This window comes from Rhinolophus sinicus, chromosome 1 (genome assembly GCF_057876585.1).
Source record: "Rhinolophus sinicus isolate RSI-liver-muscle chromosome 1, RSI-T2T, whole genome shotgun sequence".
Lineage (NCBI taxonomy): Eukaryota > Metazoa > Chordata > Mammalia > Chiroptera > Rhinolophidae > Rhinolophus > Rhinolophus sinicus.
The window spans coordinates 139639152-139660825 of NC_142501.1; the positions used below are offsets into that span (position 1 = coordinate 139639152).

The window sequence follows — 21674 nt, forward strand, 5'->3', positions numbered from 1 at the left end:
AGATTTTGAGGTGTGACTTTGTCGTCTTCATCAAAATGCTAGATAAACATTACTAAATCATTTGTACACATTTCTTATTACTCATCTTCTTTCTTTTTACAGAATTCAACAAGTCCACCACTTAAACTCTCAAATGTGGAACGGATTACAAATGTACAAATTTTGATTTTGTTTTGTATCTTAATTGCCATGTCCCTTGTCTGTTCTGTGGGCTCAGCCATTTGGAATCGAAAGCATTCTGGAAAGGACTGGTATCTCAATCTACACTGTAAGCATTGAAGTTCTTAGTCACATTTTTTTTTCTTTCATTAAAACATGTATTTGTTTCATAGCAGCTCTTAGAATTTCCTATTATTTCTAAAAAAAAAAATCTTGTTGCCAAGATAACTGGGCATTTAATCTTTATTTTTCAATGCAGTTTCCAGTGAAAGTAAGTAAAATGTTAGAATCTCTAAAATGTCAGAATTCTTAAAAATATAATGAGCACTCCATAGTAATGTAAAATGTTATTTTATTAATACTATTTTAATTAATGTTGCTAATTTAGTGTTTAAAGATATTTTAACACAGGTAGTTCGATAACTGTCTGGTAAAGAAAGCAGATTGAGGATATTTAAAGAACCAAAAGTAGTTTATATGTTTATAAAATGTTTAAATTGAATGGCTTTCATTTGAACTCATGAATGCAGTGAGTTCTGTGTTAATGGTCAGCTTGTCTTAGGGCAAATGCTATTAAATAGTATCTTTTTGGAGCATTTATCCTTGTACTATTGTAGGACTAATGTACCATCCCTGAATATTTCTGGGAAGTGCATTGCCTTTTGATGAGTACTTAACCAATAAATACTTAATTTTCAAAAATGTGAAAACAAATTCTAGTAAAATCTTACAGCGAAATTGAATTTTTCAGGTTTTATATATATTTAGATTATATATATATATATATATATATATATATATAGATTTAGCTTTGCACCTATTCCAAGGTATTTTTTACAGTCATTGATTGACTATTTCAACATTAGAACTATTACGACTACCATCAGTTTGTGTCTTCCTATACCTTACAGTGTATTTAGGATAGCTGTTTTATTTTCATTATTGAAAAGGAAAAGTATAATTTACTTAGGGCTGAATTTACCTGGGGTCCAGCTCTATGTTGTTTTTGCTACTTGGGTTAGTTTTGCTGCTGTTGCTTTGTTTGTTTGCTTTCCAGGCATGCTTTAAAATGGAAATGCTTTTCAAGAATTTTTATAAAAATGATTCTCCCCAGTTAAGATTTTACATTTATAAACCTTCAGTCTTGTCCCTGATATCTCTAAACTTTGTGTCTGGAACAGAATTAGTAATACTGATAGTACTTTCACTTTTGGTACCATTGTGCAGTTCTTATTAGGATTAACATCATATTGTATACAAATGATGCTATTCCATCTTAAAGAATGTATTTGAGAATAAGGATATGTTATCAGCATCATGTTCCTCCCAAACTATGTGGAGATGCTGTATAATATGGAAAAATTTTGTTATGCTTAAAGTTCTGGTTGATACAAAATAAAATACATAAAATTCTTAATGACTTTCCTTTTACCTCCCCCAACAGATGGTGGTGCTAATAATTTTGGGCTGAATTTCTTGACCTTTATCATCCTTTTCAACAATCTCATTCCTATCAGCTTGTTGGTTACATTAGAAGTGGTGAAATTTACACAGGCATACTTCATAAACTGGGTAAATATGAATTATTCTTTTTTATCACTGTAGACATACGTTTTATCTTTTTTTTTCCCTGATACAGTTTTTTGACCTCTCAGGAAAAAAAAATTATACCTTAATTATACCTTACCTGCAAGATGACATTGCAAAATATTTTGGAGCCTAGTATAATTATAACAAATTCATTTGACATGTAAAATCAGTAACAACATCTCATCTCAGCATCCTACATAGAAATGATAAAACACAAGTTTATAGACCAGACATCCCTGGGGAAAATAGGTCTGCATGTCAGGAAACCTATTTTGGGTTTTTTAGTGGTCTTGGGGAAAAGGAGAACCATCGGGTTTGGAGTTAAAATATCTGGATTGTAGTTCTAATTCTGTAATTTACTAGCTGTATGAACTTTGCTAAGCCACTTAACTTCTTTGACACATACTTTTTTGGACACTCATATAGAAATGATAAAACCTGTTTTACCTGCATCTCAACATGGTTATATAAACCAAAGGAATTTCACAACATAGCAGACAGCTTCATAAACAATTGAGCACTATAAAAATTATAGTGTATTCACTAGGAACAACCAGGCTGTCTAGCATGTTTTATACATCTAGGTAGTTTATTTTACCACACTGTAAACAATTTCAGCTGTGCTTGAATTTTTCTTAATTTTTTTAAAATATTTTTTAAAATCTTGGGAAAATGTGCTGGACATCTGTTTCCTAAGTGTTTTGTTTATAAAATATGTTGCTTATCCTCAGTTTTATTTTTACCAAAGTTAAAATTAATGAATTTATGTAAATTAACTAAATCTTCAGGCCTAATCTCCCTGAAAGTTTAATTTGTCTTTTATTTTGAGGCATTTTGGTATTATCTTTTGATGTTCCTTTTTAATTTTTTTTTCAGTTACAGTTGACATTCAGTATTACTTTATATTAGTTTCAGGTGTACAGCATAATGGTTAGACTGTTATATAATTTATTCAATGATCCCTTGGTGTCTCTTTTTAAATCACTTTAAAAACTTTTTCAATATGAACAGTATTAGGATTTAAAAAAATATAACAGATGATACTTATGTAACTCCTCATTATCTTCCCATGGTAAATGATCCACTTCAACTGTCAGTCTCTTAATTCATTGGTAAAAGATCAGTATAATTTAGAAATCTAAAATGAGCTACAAGTGGAGCTCATTTCATGCAGGAGATGTTACTGGAAAATTGTGCAATAAAAATTTATATAAATACAATTAAAATGTATTGAATGTTTCCCACTTATAATAAGAAATAATAAGGTAACTCATTGTGAAAAATACAATAACTAGTCAATCACTTTACTATTTTTTATTTGGATTTTCAAAATAATATTGGCTTTAAATAATTATATAATTTTAGTATTGGATGAACCCAGCCGGCTTATACTTTTCAACCACCTTTCTAATATACAGATATTTTATAACATTCCTGACAGAAGAGATCTTCCTCTACCAGGCAGCTTCTTCCTTATATGGAAATGAAATTAGCAACTGCCTCCTCTTGATTCTGGTTCTGCCCAGTAGATCTTTCATGAAAATGTCTAATCTTGTTTCCAAATGGTAGCCTTGTAAAATATTTGAACTCTACTATCATGCCTATTCTTCTATCATATCCTTTCCTCCCAACAAAATACCTTCTATCTCGTTCTGTTCTGCATTTTACATGACTTCGGACCTAATCCCCATTCCAGTCACTCCTCTCGGAATCTCACCCAGGTGTTTACTATCCCTCTTAAAACATGGCACCTACAACTCAACAGCCTATTCCAGAATTGATAGTGCTACTGATCAGTCTGAAATACAGATGTGGAAGAGATCAGATTGGGCCTTTTCATGTGACATGTGAAAACCAATAAACCCTGACTTGTCAGTAAAATGTTCTCCCATAGGAAATATTAATTTTTAAAGTATTACTAGTCAAACTTCATAATTCTGGATGCAAAGCAAGTACACATTGGTACAAAAACTATACATTTCTGTTTGGGTTTTGAGAATGCGCTCATTTTGCTTTCAAGTACATGCAATGTAAGAAACTTGACCAAGAAAGTACAGCCCAGTAGGATCCCTTAGGTAATTTTTCCAGGGGTTTAAAGTTTTCATTATTTGAGCAATATGTAGTTGCTATTATGTTAGCACTTAGCGTGAAGCACTTAGATTGTCAGACACCATAGGAAACATTTTACATACATAATCTTAATCCTTACAGTAGGGCCAATAGCTAGGAAATGGTGAAATGATAGTTTCACCGGATTCCAGTGACATGCTCTAACTACCATACTGTTCTGCTCTTACTGTGAAATATAATAGTCTGTGTTCAGTACTTTTCAGGGAAATCAACTGAAATGGGATAGGGACAGTAATATAGCTCACCAATTAAAATAAAATTTGACTCTATCTCTTATTACCAGTTGTATTCAATGATTTATTTTATATATTTTTTAAAAGGATCTTGACATGCACTATGAAGCCACAGACACTGCTGCTATGGCTCGGACATCGAATCTGAATGAGGAACTTGGCCAGGTAAGTGAAATTTCTTGTTCAGGTATTGAAGTGGAAGTCAAGTTAGTTGTAATTTCTGCCGTATGTGGCAACTTCGTATGAATTGACAGCTCCTAATTTTCCATTATTTGAATAATCGGCATAAATACAGGTTAGTACATACCTACCAGTTTCATTTTTAGTAAATGAAGTTTTAAAAACGTTATTTAAAGCATATTTTCCTCTGATAAGGTATTACACTGAGGGATATACGTCAGTATATAATCTGATTAGTAGTAAAATATTGGCTGTTTTTGAGTTATAAACCTTCAGTATTAAAATTGTTCATAGGTTTTGATCAGAAAGGAAGAAAAAATTAAATTGATCAATGAAGTTTTATGAGTCGAACTATAATAGTAGTCAAACAGGAATTTTATATTTATAATTCATACAACATTCACATATATGTGTATATTTGTAATCCATTTATACATACTAGCTAAGTAAAGATTTTTTTTTTTGGAACATTGCCATTTGCTCTTAATTTTCAAGTAACATTTGGACCAGAATTATTCTTTTTCTTACCAGTTCAAATGGTGTATAAAGTTAATTGCAGAAGCTATTGCCAATTCTATAATTGTTTGTTATGTGGAAAATGCTGATAGATGTTTGAATGTTAGGTAGCAGTAATAACTCTTTCTAGTGGTAATTCACACTATATTAAGGCAGATTTCCATATGACTGTAGTTCTTCTAATATCTTGATAGTCTTCAGTGTTCATGTATGAAGTGATTCATTGCTGAAATACTAAAAAATATAGTTGAACATAATAATGTGCAGAAAGTAGTCAATTAATAGTATTTATCGTGCCCCTACTATGTAACAACATTGATAAAAAGAACAAGGATTTTCCCCCCCTCTGTAAGAGACTGACATAAAATTACTTCTGAAATTTTAATGAGAAATTTCAAACTTTTTTTTAGGTAAAATACATATTTTCTGACAAAACTGGTACTCTGACATGCAATGTCATGCAGTTTAAGAAGTGCACCATAGCTGGAGTTGCTTATGGGTGAGTGTCCTTTCCTTTATTTAGAGTATGAAATACACATTTAAGTAGTGCTAACAGTTTGGTACATTTGGAGAATTCTTTTAGGGGAGATTATTTTTTTAATCTAGAAAGCAACTGTTTTAATTTCAGCACACATGTATGTGTTGCATTTTATATGTAAGTATTGCTTTTCATTTGGATTTACCTATGAGGTACAGGCTCTGCCCTGTAATATTTTGATGTTTAGAGCTGTCAAAGGTCTCTATCTGGCTCTGGTAATAAGGTTCAAATACACTTCCCTTTACCTTTCCTCTAAGTTAGAGCTTGTATGTGATGGGAACATGCAGACTGTCCGTGGGCACTTTTCAAGTGAAAACGTTGTTTCTCTGATAGTTGTCCCTTTGATTCGTTTTTGTCTTTTATCATCTTTCCTCTTTGCAGTCACAGAATAGTTTCAATACTGGATGACAGGAAGGAAATAGGGACATGAAACTCTTAAATCCAGGGGTAATGAGTATCATCAAAACATTTAATCTGTCTATTACTGTCCCATAGAATGTGCTATTGGGCACTTATTTATTTTTACATCGAGGTATGCCTGCCAAAACTGTTCAAAAGCTTTTTCTTTTTAGACACTTTGTAGGGTAAGGTGAAAAAATTAACTTCTGCCTTTCCTAAGAAAACATGATCAAAAGGTGAAACACCCTCCTGGTTGATTCACAGTCATCTGTTACCAAATTTTCCACCCATCTTTATCTACAAGTGAGATTGGTAATTATCTGTCCCTTAGCCAGACAAGCAATGGAGCTTGCTTTTGGGTTTTCTGGCCTATACCCACTCTTCCCCACTCACACTCTGTCTCCAGGCACTAGGCTAGTATAAAAATAGTATAGTGAATTCTGAGAATGCCTTAGTTAAAATTTTAAGGAACCATTTGGTAAAAAATTCTAAAAGCATCTGATGACTCCTACACTCACTGTCTACAAAGAGAAATAGATGGAAGCAGATATGCTTGTTCTTTGGGTTAGCAGAAAGTGTGACTAAAAATGGCTTCAAACTGTGTAAATGAAGCTAAAAAGACATTTGATTGAATGGCTTTTTCACATTGTAAAGACAGGCTGTTCGTGTGAGAAGCATCCTGACTATTTGCAGGGCAGAGTGCGATTGTTCATCTTTCCTCTTTGTCTGAAGATCTAATTCCCTTAGACAGAAGAGCTTCTCGCTCCAACCCCAAAACTGCTACAGACCTCACTGTTTAGTCAGCTGCTGGAGCAGGAGAGGTAAAGCCATACTTTGTGACATCATGTGTATTCGACCCACATTATGCCAGATAGGAAAAGGAAAGGCCTGTTGTGATTCTAGAGTTTGTGGCATTATACCTGCTGACAGATTTACAGTTATAGAGGTTTGTTTTTACACAAATTCTGCATTCATTCATAAATGTGATTTTTTAAGAGCGATCTCTTTTAATAATTGACATTCTTTTTTATTTTGTCTCATTTCTAATTGAATAAGCAAGTTCTTCAAATTAGTAAGATTACTGATTGTGAACTTACCAGAACAGAAACCTGGAATGATACCTAGCTGGTCTTTTCTCCTGCATTTTATCAGGGTTTTTTTTCTTATTTTGGGGTAAATCCTTAAATACTTGCAAGCAGTAGTTTTAAAGAGCAATGTTCTTCCTGTATCTATTGGTGATATTGTCAATAACAACTGTATCACGGTAGCATGCGTTTGAGACTAGTAAATATCAAAGTAGTATTAGGAGTTAAGAATTGTCCTCATTTAGATTAAGTTTCCAGTGAAACAGATTTCCTCTTGAGAAAATGACCTTTGTTAGTATTGAGGTGTAATCATAAGACATGAGTTCTGGTCACTACTTTGGCACTAATTCACCATGCAACCCTAGACAATTCCTTTCAAATATTCCAAACCCTTTAAAATGAGGATAGTGAGACCAGATGATCTTTAAGGTTCTTTTTTTCTCCCAGATATAAAATTCTAATGTATTTAGAAGCTTAAAAAAATAAATAAAAATAATGTTCCTTTGTTTGCAATTTTTAACTATATAAATGGAAATATGGCTCTTCTTTGGATGCTGCATCATGCTTCTAAGAACACCAGAGCCTTGTTGAGTGGAGCTAGTTGTTAAAATGCTTCCAATAATCATGTGTAGGTTGTGGGTGTGCTTTTATGTAGGATCCTTAACCCTGAATGAGTTTTGAATCAACGTCCTTGCCCCAGACACCCTGAGGAACACTTGGACTGTCAGCATTGTAGAGTTGTCAACATAGGAAGGCTTTGGAGAAACCGTCAAACTTCAGCCTGCTCAGGTGTTTACAGTAGGAGGCACACCACTATTGCTTAGTTCTGCGAAACTCCACAGGAAAAAGTAATTACCATCAGCCACCTCTCTGTGGGAATTTCCTCAGGGCACTCTTGGGTTACAGGAATCCAGACAGGGAAATAACAGGCTTTCACTATTCCATTTGCCCCACAGCGGTGTTTTTAACACTTGTTTAATATGGGGAACCATTAGATAGGTGCACTTCTAACTGCAGCAGAAGAAAGCATGGTGTTTATCCCCCCAGGAAGTGGCAAAACAAAGAGAATAACACAAATTTCCACATACTAATAAATGCCTTTGGGGCTATAATTTCAGAGCTGGTGCTTTTTAGGAATTTGTAAGAAGTAAGATAAAACCTACTTTTATCCTAAGTAGAGTCAAAGGTGAGTTCTCTTGACTTTTATCAGTTTGAGGGACAAGTTTGATCATATAACCTTTGCCTAGTTCTGTGTATTCCAAGGGTTTGTAAGAAGATAATATTTAACACTTAATGCTTTTTAGTCTTGGTAAATTTTCTCTCATTTCGCATAACATTTGCCCCAAATTGGATTCATGATGGGCAATGAAATAAAAAGATTTGCACACACTTACCGATGGTAATTACTTTGTAGAGATCAACTTTGTATCAGAGATGCCACCATGTTTAAATTCATTAGAGTGTTTTAGTAGATCATTTTTTAGTTAAATGTAAATGAATTGTGATGTCATTTATAAATTTAACTTATTACAAACTAGATACACTGTTAAACAATTAAAGTATCATTTTAGCAAATTGTTTCCTATAGGGAATAAATCAGTTTTATCGTAGTGACTTCAAAGCGAGGAATAGGTAAGGAGGCTTTTATGTTCAGTGGCTGGGATTCTCAGTATACGTAGTGAGTGTTCTAAGCTACAATCACGAGTACCATCTTTGTCAATTATTTAGACCTTACTGTTTGCATGACCTGATGAGTTGGGCAAGGCTTAACATGGTACAATCTCTAAAGTTAAAAAAAAAAAAAAAAATTATTTTAAGCAAACTAAGCAGTGCTTTTTGTGTAGACAAATCATTTAATCAGTATTAAAAACATTTCATAGACATTTTCCCTTTAATTGAAAAATGAATGTTCTTGAAAGAAATCTTTATATATGAATACAGTAGGTGAATAACTTTACATGACAATATTTTTTTTAGCATTGGGTTTACTGCAAGGATCAGCTACTTCTTTAACACCAAGAAGAGACTGACCAGGAGAAACCTCACAATTACCATAATGCTTAGCCCCAAATCTAGATTATAACTAACAGACTCACCTTACTACTCTCCATGACTGGTGGTGAAAGCGGGATAAACAGCCTTAATTGTTTATTTACATACCTCAGCAAATGTTTATCTTGTGTGGATGTGGCGCTTTGTTAGATGATGGGGCTCTAATGATCAACAGCATGATCGTGGTTCCCGCCTCCTCAAGTTATAACCTAATAGGGGGTAACGGGTGTTAATTAAGTAATCATACAGACAAATATAAAATCCTTACACTGTACAAAGGTCTGTGTGAGTCTGTGATTGGAGGTTGATCTAATTACAGAGGTCAGGAACTGCCTTCTGGGGAAGTGATACTGGAGCTGATATCTAAGAATGCGTTTGATTAAGTGAGGAACTTACCAAGCAGGTATAACGGCACTGACAGGCCAACAAAGGCAGACAACCAGACAGGGAGGACATACATCCCAGGGCTGCTAGAGAAACTCATACAGACAGGAGCAGGAGCAGGTGTGTGGGTGGCCTGCTGCTCATCACGCTGAGCAGCACTCCGCATCTGCCAGGGCTGGACCACACTGGGGTGAGGGACTCTGAGCCGTGAGCTCTGTGGTTTTTAGCTGCATAACTGGAGAAGCAGTGCCACTTCCTTTTCCTGGTTAGCAAAGCAGGGGCTGCTGTACAACACCAGTGCAACTTGGCAGCACCAGCTCTCACCCCCACCCCTGTAGAGTCTGGCGGCTGGAGTCCAATCCTTGATGTTGATCAGAATTGATTGCTCTAAGCCCTGCCACTGCCCTTCCTGGGAGTGCAGCCCATAAGGGGCTTGGTTAGCCCTTCTTCTCAAGCATCTACAACAGTGTGTTAGGAGATAGAATAGTGAGTAAAAGGGACTGCCGTCATTGTGGTTGGAGCGAAGGTAGTGGATACTGCACTAGAGGCAGTTCAGTGCTTTGGAGCTAGAAGAGGTGCCTTGGAAAGATGGGGCCCATATTATGGCCAGTTTGGGGAAACGGTAAGGAGAGTGGTTACCTAAGGAGTGAAAGGATCTCAATGAGGTCAATTGTACATCTGTCAAAAATAACAATGATTCTACATTTGTACTGAACTCTGCATTTTTTAAAATTTACCTATAATATATTTAATTAAAAGGAAAAATATTGAATGGACATATATAATGAAAGAAATGGGAGATAAGAAAATCTGCTCTAGTTGCTAAGAGAATAGATCTTAAATGTTTTCAATCACAAAAAAAGAAATGGTAAATATGTGGTGTGATGGAGGTGTTAGCTAACATTAAGGCGGTAATCATTTTTGCAATATATACAGGTATCAAATCAACACACTTAAACTCACACAGTGTGATATGTCAGTTATGTCTCAATAAAGCTGGGAAAAATGAACAGTAAAAAAAGAAATTTAATAAATACATACATGCATACGTAAAAGAAAATCTGCTCTATCATGTATTATGGGCCACTTCTGAAGAATACATGATTGGCTGGTTAAAATTAAAGCTGTACCTCAATCAAACTTTCTTAGTGAGCTAGTGAATGAAATTAAGGTATTGACGAATGTGTTTTCTGTTTGAGATGGCAAAAGGTTTAATAACTGCATTATGGTTTAAGTGAAAACTTTTGAATCTCAGTTCATCTTAAAATGTGGTTCCATTTAATTATAGAAATGTAATTTTACTTTAAATACCTGCTTAAAGAACCGTCACCTCATGGCGGTCAAATTTGCTTCTAAAATATATTTGGCAAATTGTATCTGTGTGATCATTTGTTCCTAGGTATTAGCATGTTTGTTTCCTTAAAACACTTTGTTCTGATTATGCAATATGTGATTGATTTTCTATTGGCTTTCGCTTATTTTTAAACTGCTAAGTTGAAATATTTCCTACTGAACACTGAAGTCTGTGCATAATTTCAGTAAATTTCATGGTGAAGAGGCAAGTTGCCTATCCAGTTATAGAATAACTTTGTAAACTTGTTTAGTTACCATAACTCATCATTCTGCTTACTATACTAACAGTCATTCTTTCAGAATCAACTAGGAGTTCATTTTCTTAACTTTTAGTGATCTATCTTTTAGTACTTGCCATATTCACACTGTTGTTTCCAGCCTTTCTGTGATGATTTTTGCTCTCTTTCTGTCCCTCCTCTTGCTTTCTGAAGCCATGTCCCTGAACCTGAGGATTATGGCTGCTCTCCTGATGAATGGTAAGCTGCATGGACCTTTCTGTCTCATTGATTCCTTTAAAAGGTTTACATTGTCCTGTTTTGTTAGACACATTCACTACTTTTGAGAAAAAGCATTACTGATCGGCTAGGGCAACAGTGCTGTAAAGTAGGTAGTTGTTGAAATTCATTGACTATCCTTGATTTCCTATGGAATGACCTTTAGTCATTTTGTCAAGCTTTAAAGGTTAGGCTTGTCAGAGTTTTACATTATGTATCAATAATTAAGTCTGTAATGATCAACTGGGGTCCATCCCTGGGCTATGGACACCTACGATTTCAGTTAAAACTCTGGAAGCTTTGAGTTATTTAGCTCAGCACTGCCACCTTCTGCCGCTACAAAACGAACTACAAAAAGATGCCACTGAAACTTCCCCAAGCAGCGGAAATTTCCTTTACATTTCTTTTCATTAATTTACTAACTCTGTTTGGGAGCTAGAAAATGAACTTTTTTTTTTTTTTTTTTATGAAATGCCTGGAACAGGTGTTGGAAGACTATGCTACCAAGCACTAGAGTTAACTGGAGTATAATTAACTTTAGAATTATTAAAGACGGAATTTTGTGTTTAATTTTAATACTTTTGGGAGTTTGGGTTCCTTTTATTGTAAAATTCCCCCTCTGTGGATTTACATTTTCATTTAGAACAATAGAAGTTTGTTTTGATATTTTTATAATTCATCATGATTTAGTGGCAAATGAAATTTCAGAAAACAGGTTCTTTTAAAGCTGATGACTATAGAAAACATTGTGGCTTTATAAAGTGGTGACATTTTTATTTTTGGGTTACATATGTGTTTCATGGTTAAGCCACATTTCCAATATGCATGGAAGTTCAATAACATTTAATATTTTCAACTTAGGTTTTATTTCAACAAACTGGAGATTTGGTAACAATTTGCAGTAAACCACATGATACCTAGAGTTACTGACAGAGGCAACTAGCTGTTTGGTTCATGTGACAATTGATGGGGTATCACATTTAAGCTCGTTGCTTAGAGTGTCATGCATTTTAACACCTACAGACAACTGAATGATTTTTAGTATTTTTTTTTAAATGTGCCAAAGTATCTTACTGTTGGTGGGTAATTCAAATTTAATGATGTAGCTATTCCTTTTTATTTAATCCTTTGAGAATATAGCTAAAATTTTGACTGTATCTTTTTTATTTGTTACTTTTCTATGGCATTAAGATAATTCTCATTTTAAACACTGTTCATTAATGTAGAATTAATACATATTTTTCTAAGAAAATTTATTTATTTTTAAGAGAAGGAAATTGCCTTTACCATATTTTTATTAAGATAGAATGGAAATGGTAAAAATTGTTTAGTCGGGTCATTTAAAATATCCTACTTTTGACAGAGTTTGTTTCATGACTTTTTTATCATTGTTGTGAAGAGAATGTTATTTTATCTAGCTTAATAAGTTCCTTGTGTAAAACACCCTTTTGAAAAATTTGATGTTCGATACTCTAAACAAGTTAACTCCAATTTAAAAAATGTCAGCGTCTTCATAAATTGTTTGTACAATTCCACTTGCAGTTACATATTAACTTAGATATTAATGATATTTTTAAGAATAAACACTAGGGAAGGCTTTTGCCCCCTTTATAATATAGTGAACTTTATTTTAAATAACTGCTTGGATTCCCCATCTGTCAAATAGTAGGCCTGTAGGCCTGCAAAGATGAAGGAATAGATATTTTTTGAGCTTCTGTTGTGTCCTGAGACCTGTGCAGTGGTCAAAGAAGCGGATTTTGAATTCTGACCACACAAGTGCACATCCTTGATCCTTCTGGTGCCTTTGAACAAATTGCCTAATCTCTCTGCCTGCCTGTTCTCATCTGGTAGAATGTGGACATCATAGGGAGGTTGTGAAGATGCAGCGAGATCTGTTTTTACAGGGTTTAGAAGGGTGTTCGGATATAGTAAGCTCACAGAGAGTCTTAGCTCTGGTGTCTCACTTACGCCTCATGACGTATTTGAGGAGTCGTGATTGACATGACTATTTTAAAGTTGGTGAAATTTAGACGAAGAAGCTAGTAAGTAACTTGCCCAAAAGCATACAGCCAGTAAACATGGAAGCCAGAGTTAACACCTCGTTCCGGCTGGTTCTAAGGTCGGTGCTGCTCACATTACATCCTACAGACTTTAAAGAACTTTGGAGGATATATGCTTTTAGAGCATAAGATATCTTTTCTCTATGTCATTTTAGTTTTTCTTTGTTTCTTTCTTGTTTTGTTAAGGTAACGAGAGGAGGTACAATTTAACTGACGTGAGGAAAGTTAGCACGGGGTTGGGGGACAGCTTTGCACATTCATAAAGTTGGCATTCCCCCCAATTTCCTCCAATTGGTTTCGTGTCGTCAATGAAACCAGTATCACAAGTGTGAGCCTGGTTGCATCCTCTGCTCCAGGCACCTGACCACATCTTCATGCTGCTGGTCTGCAGGGGTAAATTAGACAGTGTGATGACTGTATGTCCAAAATCTGAAAGTTCATTCCCATCTGTCAGCAGCTTCACTTTGCAATGTGAAGTCCATTGAATTCCGTGTATAAAACCTGTGTCCTGTGTGTTTTGCTGCCCTACTTGAACCGTATTCACCACAGTGAATGTCAACTTTAAAAAACACATAACAACACTTAAATGTATGTAGGTTATTTTACATTTAGTTGAATTTGAAGGCAAGCCTGTAATGTATTATAGTAACCCTTTCAAGCATACTCTCTTGACTTTAAAGATAATTGGATGATGGCTATAGCTCTACTTGCTTAAATCTATTAATATAAATAGTTGAGAGAAATAAAATCATTTTCCAGCTAGTAGCCACTTACTCCAAAATTGGCATGGTGTTCTTGTCATTTCCAAGTACCATAGCTAACATAACCTTACAGATTAGTTCTTTCTATTAAAAATCTACCATTGGAGGAAAAAATCTGCTTATTCTCAGCATCCATGTTGCCCTAAGATACGGTTATTTTCCAAAACTGTATATTTCCATAACCAGATTTTTCTTTTTCTCGTGTTTATTGTGGAAAATTTCAAGCACAAACAAAAGTAGACAGCTATACCCATCCACTCACTTCAATAACAAACAATGTCAATTTCTATTAATCTGTATCTTTCCCTCACTATTATTTTAAAGCATATTCCAGATAACATATTTGTTTTTCTTATCTATTTAAGAAATAGTTCCACATTATTCTTTCTGATAGTTTTTTGCCTTTTAAGTTAATACTACTAGTAATAATCTAGAAGGATTACCTTAAAGTGTTCTGTGTTTAACCATTTCGTTGTGACTTTTAGTATTTTAATATTAGTGGATAGTACTATTTCCTGGTTTATTTATTTTCTCATTTCATTCTGGTATACAATTACATATGGAATGATTGGTATTTCTTTATTTTGCTCTAACAGCTAGGCTCACTAAAACATTCCTCCAGGTGTGACTGCATAATAATGAGATCTAATGCATCCAATTTAGTGTTAGTCTTCAAAGCAATTTGACAGGTAATTTATTTATTCCAATGAAGCAGCTGTTTCAGAGAATGTTTTGGAACTCCTGTTCTGTAATTGCCTTCGGAAATACTATGAGCCACACGAAAAGCAGGTCGCATTTCTTTGGTTAAAACCAGTGTCCAACAGAAATATTATTGGATTCAATCACTTGTTCATATTCTTGAACTTGACCAGACCTGACTCTGAATAACAAATTTATTTCTAAATATTTAAGTCTTCCTTTAAGGAATTTTGATTTGGAACCAGTAGAACCATTTAAAAGCCGGAGGTACAGATCCTTTGAAAAAACAGTGCTTCACAATCACACAGCCTTTTGTCTTCTTGTGTGTACATGTGTGTAGCGTGTATAATGTGTACATTTAGTTTACATGTAAGGTGTATTATTTCAGGTGCTGACATGGATTTTGTTCTTGTTTTTTATTTTTCATTTTGATTTATTTTTTAAGTTCATAATGCATTATCATGTTACAAATTCAAAGGGTATAAAGAGGGAGAGATTTTCCTCCCTTTCCTATCTTAGAGCCCCCCATTTCCCCTCCCAAAGGCAGCCACAGTAAGCAATTTCAAATGTATCTTTCCAGATCTATACATGTATGGATTTTTTTCTCTCATATTGTTACAGAAAGTGAAGCATACTGCACAGTTTGTTATCAGTTTTTCTTCTGACAGTGTATCTTTGAGATTTGTCCATATTTCATGAAGATCTAACCATTTTTTGGTATCGTATTCAGTTGTGTGGATGTAACACAATTCTTTAAGCAGCATACCAGATAGAACTTAGGTTATTTCTAATCTTTTGCTATTAAAAATGAACTGCAATGAATGAATTTGTATGTATAGCATTTTGCACCAGCTAAATGACTAGTATAAATTCCTAGAACTGGAATTACTGGATCAAAGGATACATGCATTTTAAATGTTGATAGAAATTGCCCAATTGCCCTTGTTAGAAGTTGAACCAATTTTCCTTCTTACCAGTGATAACATTTAACTTTTTCCATAATCACAACCACACAGAGTTGTCAAACTTTATTTCTGTCAAATTAATACATTTAAATTTCATTTCTTTCATAAAGGATTCGGCTGAACTTATTTTTAAGGCCAATTGTATTTTCTTGTCTATGAACTGTGTTTTTATATCACTGTTCCACTGCATTGTTGATTTTTTTCTTATTGATTTCTATTAGTTCCTTTTATTTTCTGGAAATGAACCTTCCATATATGAGTTGGAAATCATTTTTCCCAGTTTGTTGTTTGGCTTTTAACTTTGCAGTAGTTTTTGCTCTACAGAAATGTTGTAGCTTTATGCAGTCAGATTTATCTATTTGTTTTGTTTTCTGAATTATGTATAACACTTAGGCTTTTTCCACTCCTCAGTTACTTTTTAATTTTTGTTGTATCTTTAGTACTTTTATTAAATTGTTCATCCATCTGGAGTTTATTTTGGTTTAAGGTGAAAAGTATGGATCTAACTTTTTTCTTTTTTTTTCTGGTGACCCTCTTGTTGAGAAGAATTTTGAATTAAAAAAAAAAAAGTCATAGTTCATACTGTCATATAGGAATATAGGTAATACCAATTAAGCCATATACATTCTGAATTCTCTGTTAATTTTTATTGCAATGGGGATTCTTCAGTTTTATATGATCAGAAAATAATTATTTACAATGTGTCATAACATTTAAGTCAACCTTCAAGAAGCTGCAAATTATATGATGTTATGGGCTCCTGGCTCATTGTTCTCCTTACCTTAGTAGACTCCGTACCTGATTGGTTTTTGCAAAACTCTGTGATTTCTTTGTCTCCTTGTGAGCAAATTACCACTTGAAAATTTCTACAGAAAAAATTTAATCAAATGTTGATGTATTTTTATTTGTGAGCAGTTTGCAAATTCAGGTAGTTTTGTCTACTGTCAGTTTAAGGTATTTTACTTTTAATGCAGATGGTTCTTATTTTGAAATGACAGGAGCTTCCTCATGTTATCTGCTTACTTTTACTAAAAGTGAACATTTTGTAAGATTTTGGAGAGGGGCAATGTGAGCTCCGTGCCTGAGTTACTCAACCCAGGCTATGCAATTAGCAGCAGAGTTGTTTATGGTTTTTATGGTCTTGGAAGGGAAGCTGTGTTCCGGAAGAAGAGTTCTTATGTAACATAATCAATGGTGGAAGCCTTCATGGTGAGTGGAGGGTAGGTTGTGCCCACGTAAATATTGCAGTTGCATATCTAGTGTTATGTGTCACAAATACATTTGAAAGTTATATCAATTACGGTAGCTGTGATTTATGAAATGAAAGAATTACTGGTGAAATTAATAAGACATATCTTCAGATTTAGAAAGGCTTTCAGTCTGAAATTCTTTGAAAAGAAAATAGACTTCTACATACAAGATGTTACTGTGAATATTCTTTAACATTTCAATTAACCTAACAAATAAGTAGGAAAGTATTGCTATGAACCACCAGTGAATACATTTTAATAATAAGGAGATTTCATGGAACCCAAATAATAAACTGTTTTTAAGAAATAATAATGTTTGAAAGAGAAACATGTTATTTTTTTCTGTCTGTTGATCACTCATTTAAAAGTTCTTGGATTTTTCCTTGTAGCTTTAAAACTAGAGGGTTAATAATAATAATAATGTGTACATTTTGCTTCTCAAGGATGTTGTGAGAATTCTAAACTACTACATGTTAATAAAGCTGTATTATAATTTTGGAATTAATAGACCAAAGTACTACATGTCAATAAAGATGTATTTTATTATAAACGTTCTAACTTCTTCCTTTAGTTTATGGGAAAATATATTTCATTGACGATGTTGTGTATATTCAGTTATTCCAAATTCTCTTTTTTCTTCAATGGTTTCTCATTCCTTTTAAACTGCTGGCTTTAAAATATGAAACTCTTGGTATATGGCACATTGGCATTGATAATACTCTTTGTAACCTGTAAAAAATGTGATTAAAAGTTTTCTGGGTTGCAGTTACTTAATCTCGGACACATTTTTCCATTGGTAAATTAATTCTGAAATTTTCTTCTATGCACAAAAGCTTAGATCTATACATTTTAACTGAACTTCACAAAGTATATCTTTTGGGTTTGACATTCCCACTTAAATGTTCCTTGTTCTTACTGTGAATCTCAACATTTTTATATTAAATTGCATGGCCATGAGATTAATAATAGCTAAATTGCAAAGGCAATTCTCAGTCCATTTGTTTCATATGAAGTACATAATGTGTTTGCTGATCTGAAGATAGCCACAACACAAACAAAATCCCAAACACTTTTATGATTTGTTCTCCTCATACCGTGTTTCCCCGAAAATAAGACCTAGCCAGACAATCAGCTCTAATGCGTCTTTTGGAGTAAAAATTAAAATTAATATATATTATATTATATTTATTATAATAAAATAAGACCGGGTCTTATATTAATTTTTGCTCCAAGAGACCCATTAGAACTGATTGTCCGCCTAGGTCTTATTTTCAAGGAAACACGGTATATACAGAACAAATGTGATATGTATGTAAGTGTATCAGATATTTGTTAGTGATGATAAGATATGTAAACAGTTTATTCATATTTTTATATTTCATATGATAATAATGTAGTGTTAGTAACTACAAATAAAGATTTCTCATAGGTTAAAGTAAAAGAATTAAAATTACTTTTTATGATAACTATTAATTCTCAGAATTCTTAAAACCTGAAAAAATTATAGAATTTGAAGAAATGCAATTCCAGGTATTTTAGCAGTTTGTTACATTTTTTTTTTAATGTATAATTTTTTTTTTATTATTAGTTTCAGGTGCACAAGACAAAGTAATACTTAGATGTTTATCTTTTATATCCCTCACATTGTGTGAACTCCCTCCCCCATCCACTAACCCTCTGACATCGCACAGAGCCATTACATTTCCACTGTCTCTATTCCTAATGCTGTACTCAGCTTCTTGTAAGTACATACATATACACATATATACATATACATATATATATGTGTATATGTATATATATATATATATATATATATATATATATATATATATATACATACAAACTTGTAGTTGACACTCATTATTGTTCAGCTTCAGCTTCAGGTGTACAGTGCAGTGATCAGGCATCTACCTCATCCCTGAGGTGGTCTCCCTAATGAGACAAGTGTCCATCGGATACCCTACAAAATCTTTACAACATTATTGATCACATTCCCCAAATTAATTTTCAGAACCCCGTGGCCATCTTGTGGTTACTGACTGTTTTCTAATCCCCTCACCTTCCTGTCTATCCCCACCCCCGTCCCATCTGGCAACCCTTAGTTTTTCCTCTATGGCTCCAAAACAGTTTCTGATTAGTTCATTCACTTATTCTTTTCTTTAGATAGTTTGTTACTTTTTTAAAATTATTTTTTTTAGAATTTCATGTGGCTATAATATAATGTCACTCCAGGAAAATGAACTTTATGCTGTTTTTCATTATGCTGCAAAAATCTGTCACATTTTAGAATGCTTGAAAATTGCTTATGATTCAGTCATGAAATCTGTGCTGTCTTATTTAGCAATGCACTCTGTGCTATAGTTAATCTATTAGGTTTGCCAGCATAATGACTTGTTTAAAAAGTTACAAATCGATCAGTGAGCTGCTGTAAATGAACCTGGCTTGCTCCATTTTTCTCCCCTGCAGGCAGAGCTCACAGTTGGGAGACGAAAAAACATTTAGTGATTCATCATTGCTGGAAAATCTCCAAAACAATCATGTAAGTGACATAAAAGCATTATATTTTCATTAATGAGTGAAAACAAATTATCTTAATTATCTTCCATGTTTATATTTGTTTTAAGTTTTATGATTATTTTTAATAATTATCAAAATCTATTGCCAATTTTTTTTTTACTTAGCCAAAATGAATTCATGGTGATTAGAAATTTAGTTTTAATATTATTATTATCATCAGTAGTCTATATTTTCAAAATGTTTTATGATGAATATTAGAGCACTATTTGTATGAAACAGCTCACTGTTAACAATTTCAAAATATGTACAGAAATGGATTAACCTGCTCAAAATGATAGGCCAGTACCTAATCTGTACAATAGGAACTCTCGACATCTGCCACCCATTGTGAACATTCCACTTATGAAGCGACTGGCACTTATTAAAATTCTGTCAGGTCAAATGGTAGGGTTCCTGGGAGTTATATGCCAAAACTTGAGCTCATGCTCATGACCCCTGAGCGTGCTCCCTCTGTAGTACAGGTGGAGCTCTAGCAATGTGTTCCTGGGGGTAGTTTTGTATCCTTTTTTCTTAAGAGTGCCTCCAACCAAATACGAGCTTCATGAAACCTAGATCTAGACCCCCTCTTCCCTCTTGCGTCCTCAGGTTCAGTAAGTGACACCATCACCTACCTTAGTGCTCTTCTAGGAACTGAAGGGTTGTTTTTGATACTTCTTGGTCCTTCCGTCTCCTGATCTATAGTCACCAAGTGCTTCTCAATACTGACTTCTAGAGTATACCCTGAATGTCATCTTCACTTCATTCCCGCTCTCACTACCCCAATCCCGACTACCAGGAGCTCCTATGTGAGTTACCGTAATAGCCTCCTAACCAGTCTCCTTGTTGCCATTTTTACTCCCTTCCAATTCTTGCTGCGCAAGGTGACTGCAGTGATGCAAAGGGAAATCAAGTTCCGTCACCTCCCTGTTTGACACCAATCCCTCTTAACTTACAAGGTTAAGTGATCTGGCACATGCCAAAGGCACCAACTTGGGAGCCACTCTCCCCTTTTTTCTCCTCAGGCCACACTGGCTTTCTTGTAAACACGCTTCATTATTCCTTCTTCAGGATCTTTTCAGTCATGCTTGGTTCCTGCTTGGTGGAAAACTCTGCTCAGGTCCTCATGAGGCTAAAACCCCATCAGCTTAAATATCACATTATCTTGAAAACAACCACACACTCTCCCAAATCACATTACATGATATTTTCACATTCTCTTCTTTATAGCCCTTTTCAATCTATAAATAAATAATACTTGTGTATTGATCTGTGTTCTGTTTCCCCCACAAGTCAAAGCTTCCCAGGGCAGGGGCCATGTCTGTTTTGTCTACTATTCTAGCCTGAGCACAGTTTTTTCTAACAGTGTTCTGATTTAGTTTCCCAATCACTTCACTATTTTTTTTTGTTGTTGTTTTTTTTTTTGGTCCAACAACATAGAGGAATATTTTTCTTTATTAATTTGAATGACATTTTTCTTCATCAGGAGCCAGAGAGGCAGACAGATGTTTAATTTAAAAGGTCTGGCTTCTTTTTTCCTATAAACTCTAAGCTCCTTGCAGAAAGGATTCATTTTTATGTCTTCCTCAGGCTGTAAGGGTCCACTGTATGTAGGAATTGCTCAGTTGATTCTTTTTTATTTAATAAAACCTGTATGAGGTTATGCTTGCCGTTTTTGGAGGGAGGGAAGACAAAGCATTACAGAGGAATCCCCTGCCGTCATCACCCCAACCCAAAGTAGTGGAACCACAGTACAATTAGGATGCCTAAAATTTACATCTGATCAGGAATTAGAACCAGGTAAATGAACATTTTAGAATTTCTCTCCTGTCTTCTGAGGGCAGTATTGACCATAACTACCGTTTTTACTGTGCAATTTCTATTTGACAACACAAAAGTTGCCTTGTATAAATATTTAGAAAATGAAAGAGAAAGTTCAAGAATGAATGATTTTAGTTAAAACTTATCTTCTTCATAATAGATGTTGGCTTCTTAATTGGCTATCACCTCACACCCTCAATATTTAACAGCTATACTCTTAATAGACATAAAGTAATATTTTTATGACTAGTGTCAAATGTTTAAATGAAAAAGGCTAAATAATGTGTTTATTTCTTACAGCCAACTGCACCTATAATATGTGAATTCCTTACAATGATGGCAGTTTGTCACACAGCAGTACCAGAGCGAGAAGGCGATAAGATTATTTATCAAGCAGCATCTCCAGGTACAAATGAAGCAATTGTGATATATTGTTTTTGATGGAAAAT

General features: G+C 34.1%; 1 protein-coding gene across 7 annotated transcripts in view; it reads left to right on the top strand.

Annotated features, from left to right (window-relative positions):
• The window catches only part of ATP8A1 (ATPase phospholipid transporting 8A1), a 213703-nt gene that overhangs the window by 72460 nt on the left and 119569 nt on the right, over window positions 1-21674 (top strand). For 4 of the 7 annotated variants that reach the window (XM_019754167.3, XM_074324626.2, XM_074324622.2 and 1 more), the window contains 7 exons: window positions 103-268; window positions 1604-1731; window positions 4200-4277; window positions 5219-5307; window positions 11051-11095; window positions 19318-19390; window positions 21526-21631. In XM_019754167.3, the coding sequence (XP_019609726.2) occupies window positions 103-268; window positions 1604-1731; window positions 4200-4277; window positions 5219-5307; window positions 11051-11095; window positions 19318-19390; window positions 21526-21631 (685 nt within the window). The remainder of the gene's footprint in view (window positions 1-102; window positions 269-1603; window positions 1732-4199; window positions 4278-5218; window positions 5308-11050; window positions 11096-19317; window positions 19391-21525; window positions 21632-21674) is intronic. The other 3 variants (XM_019754168.3, XM_074324625.2, XM_074324624.2) reach the window with 1 other exon arrangement.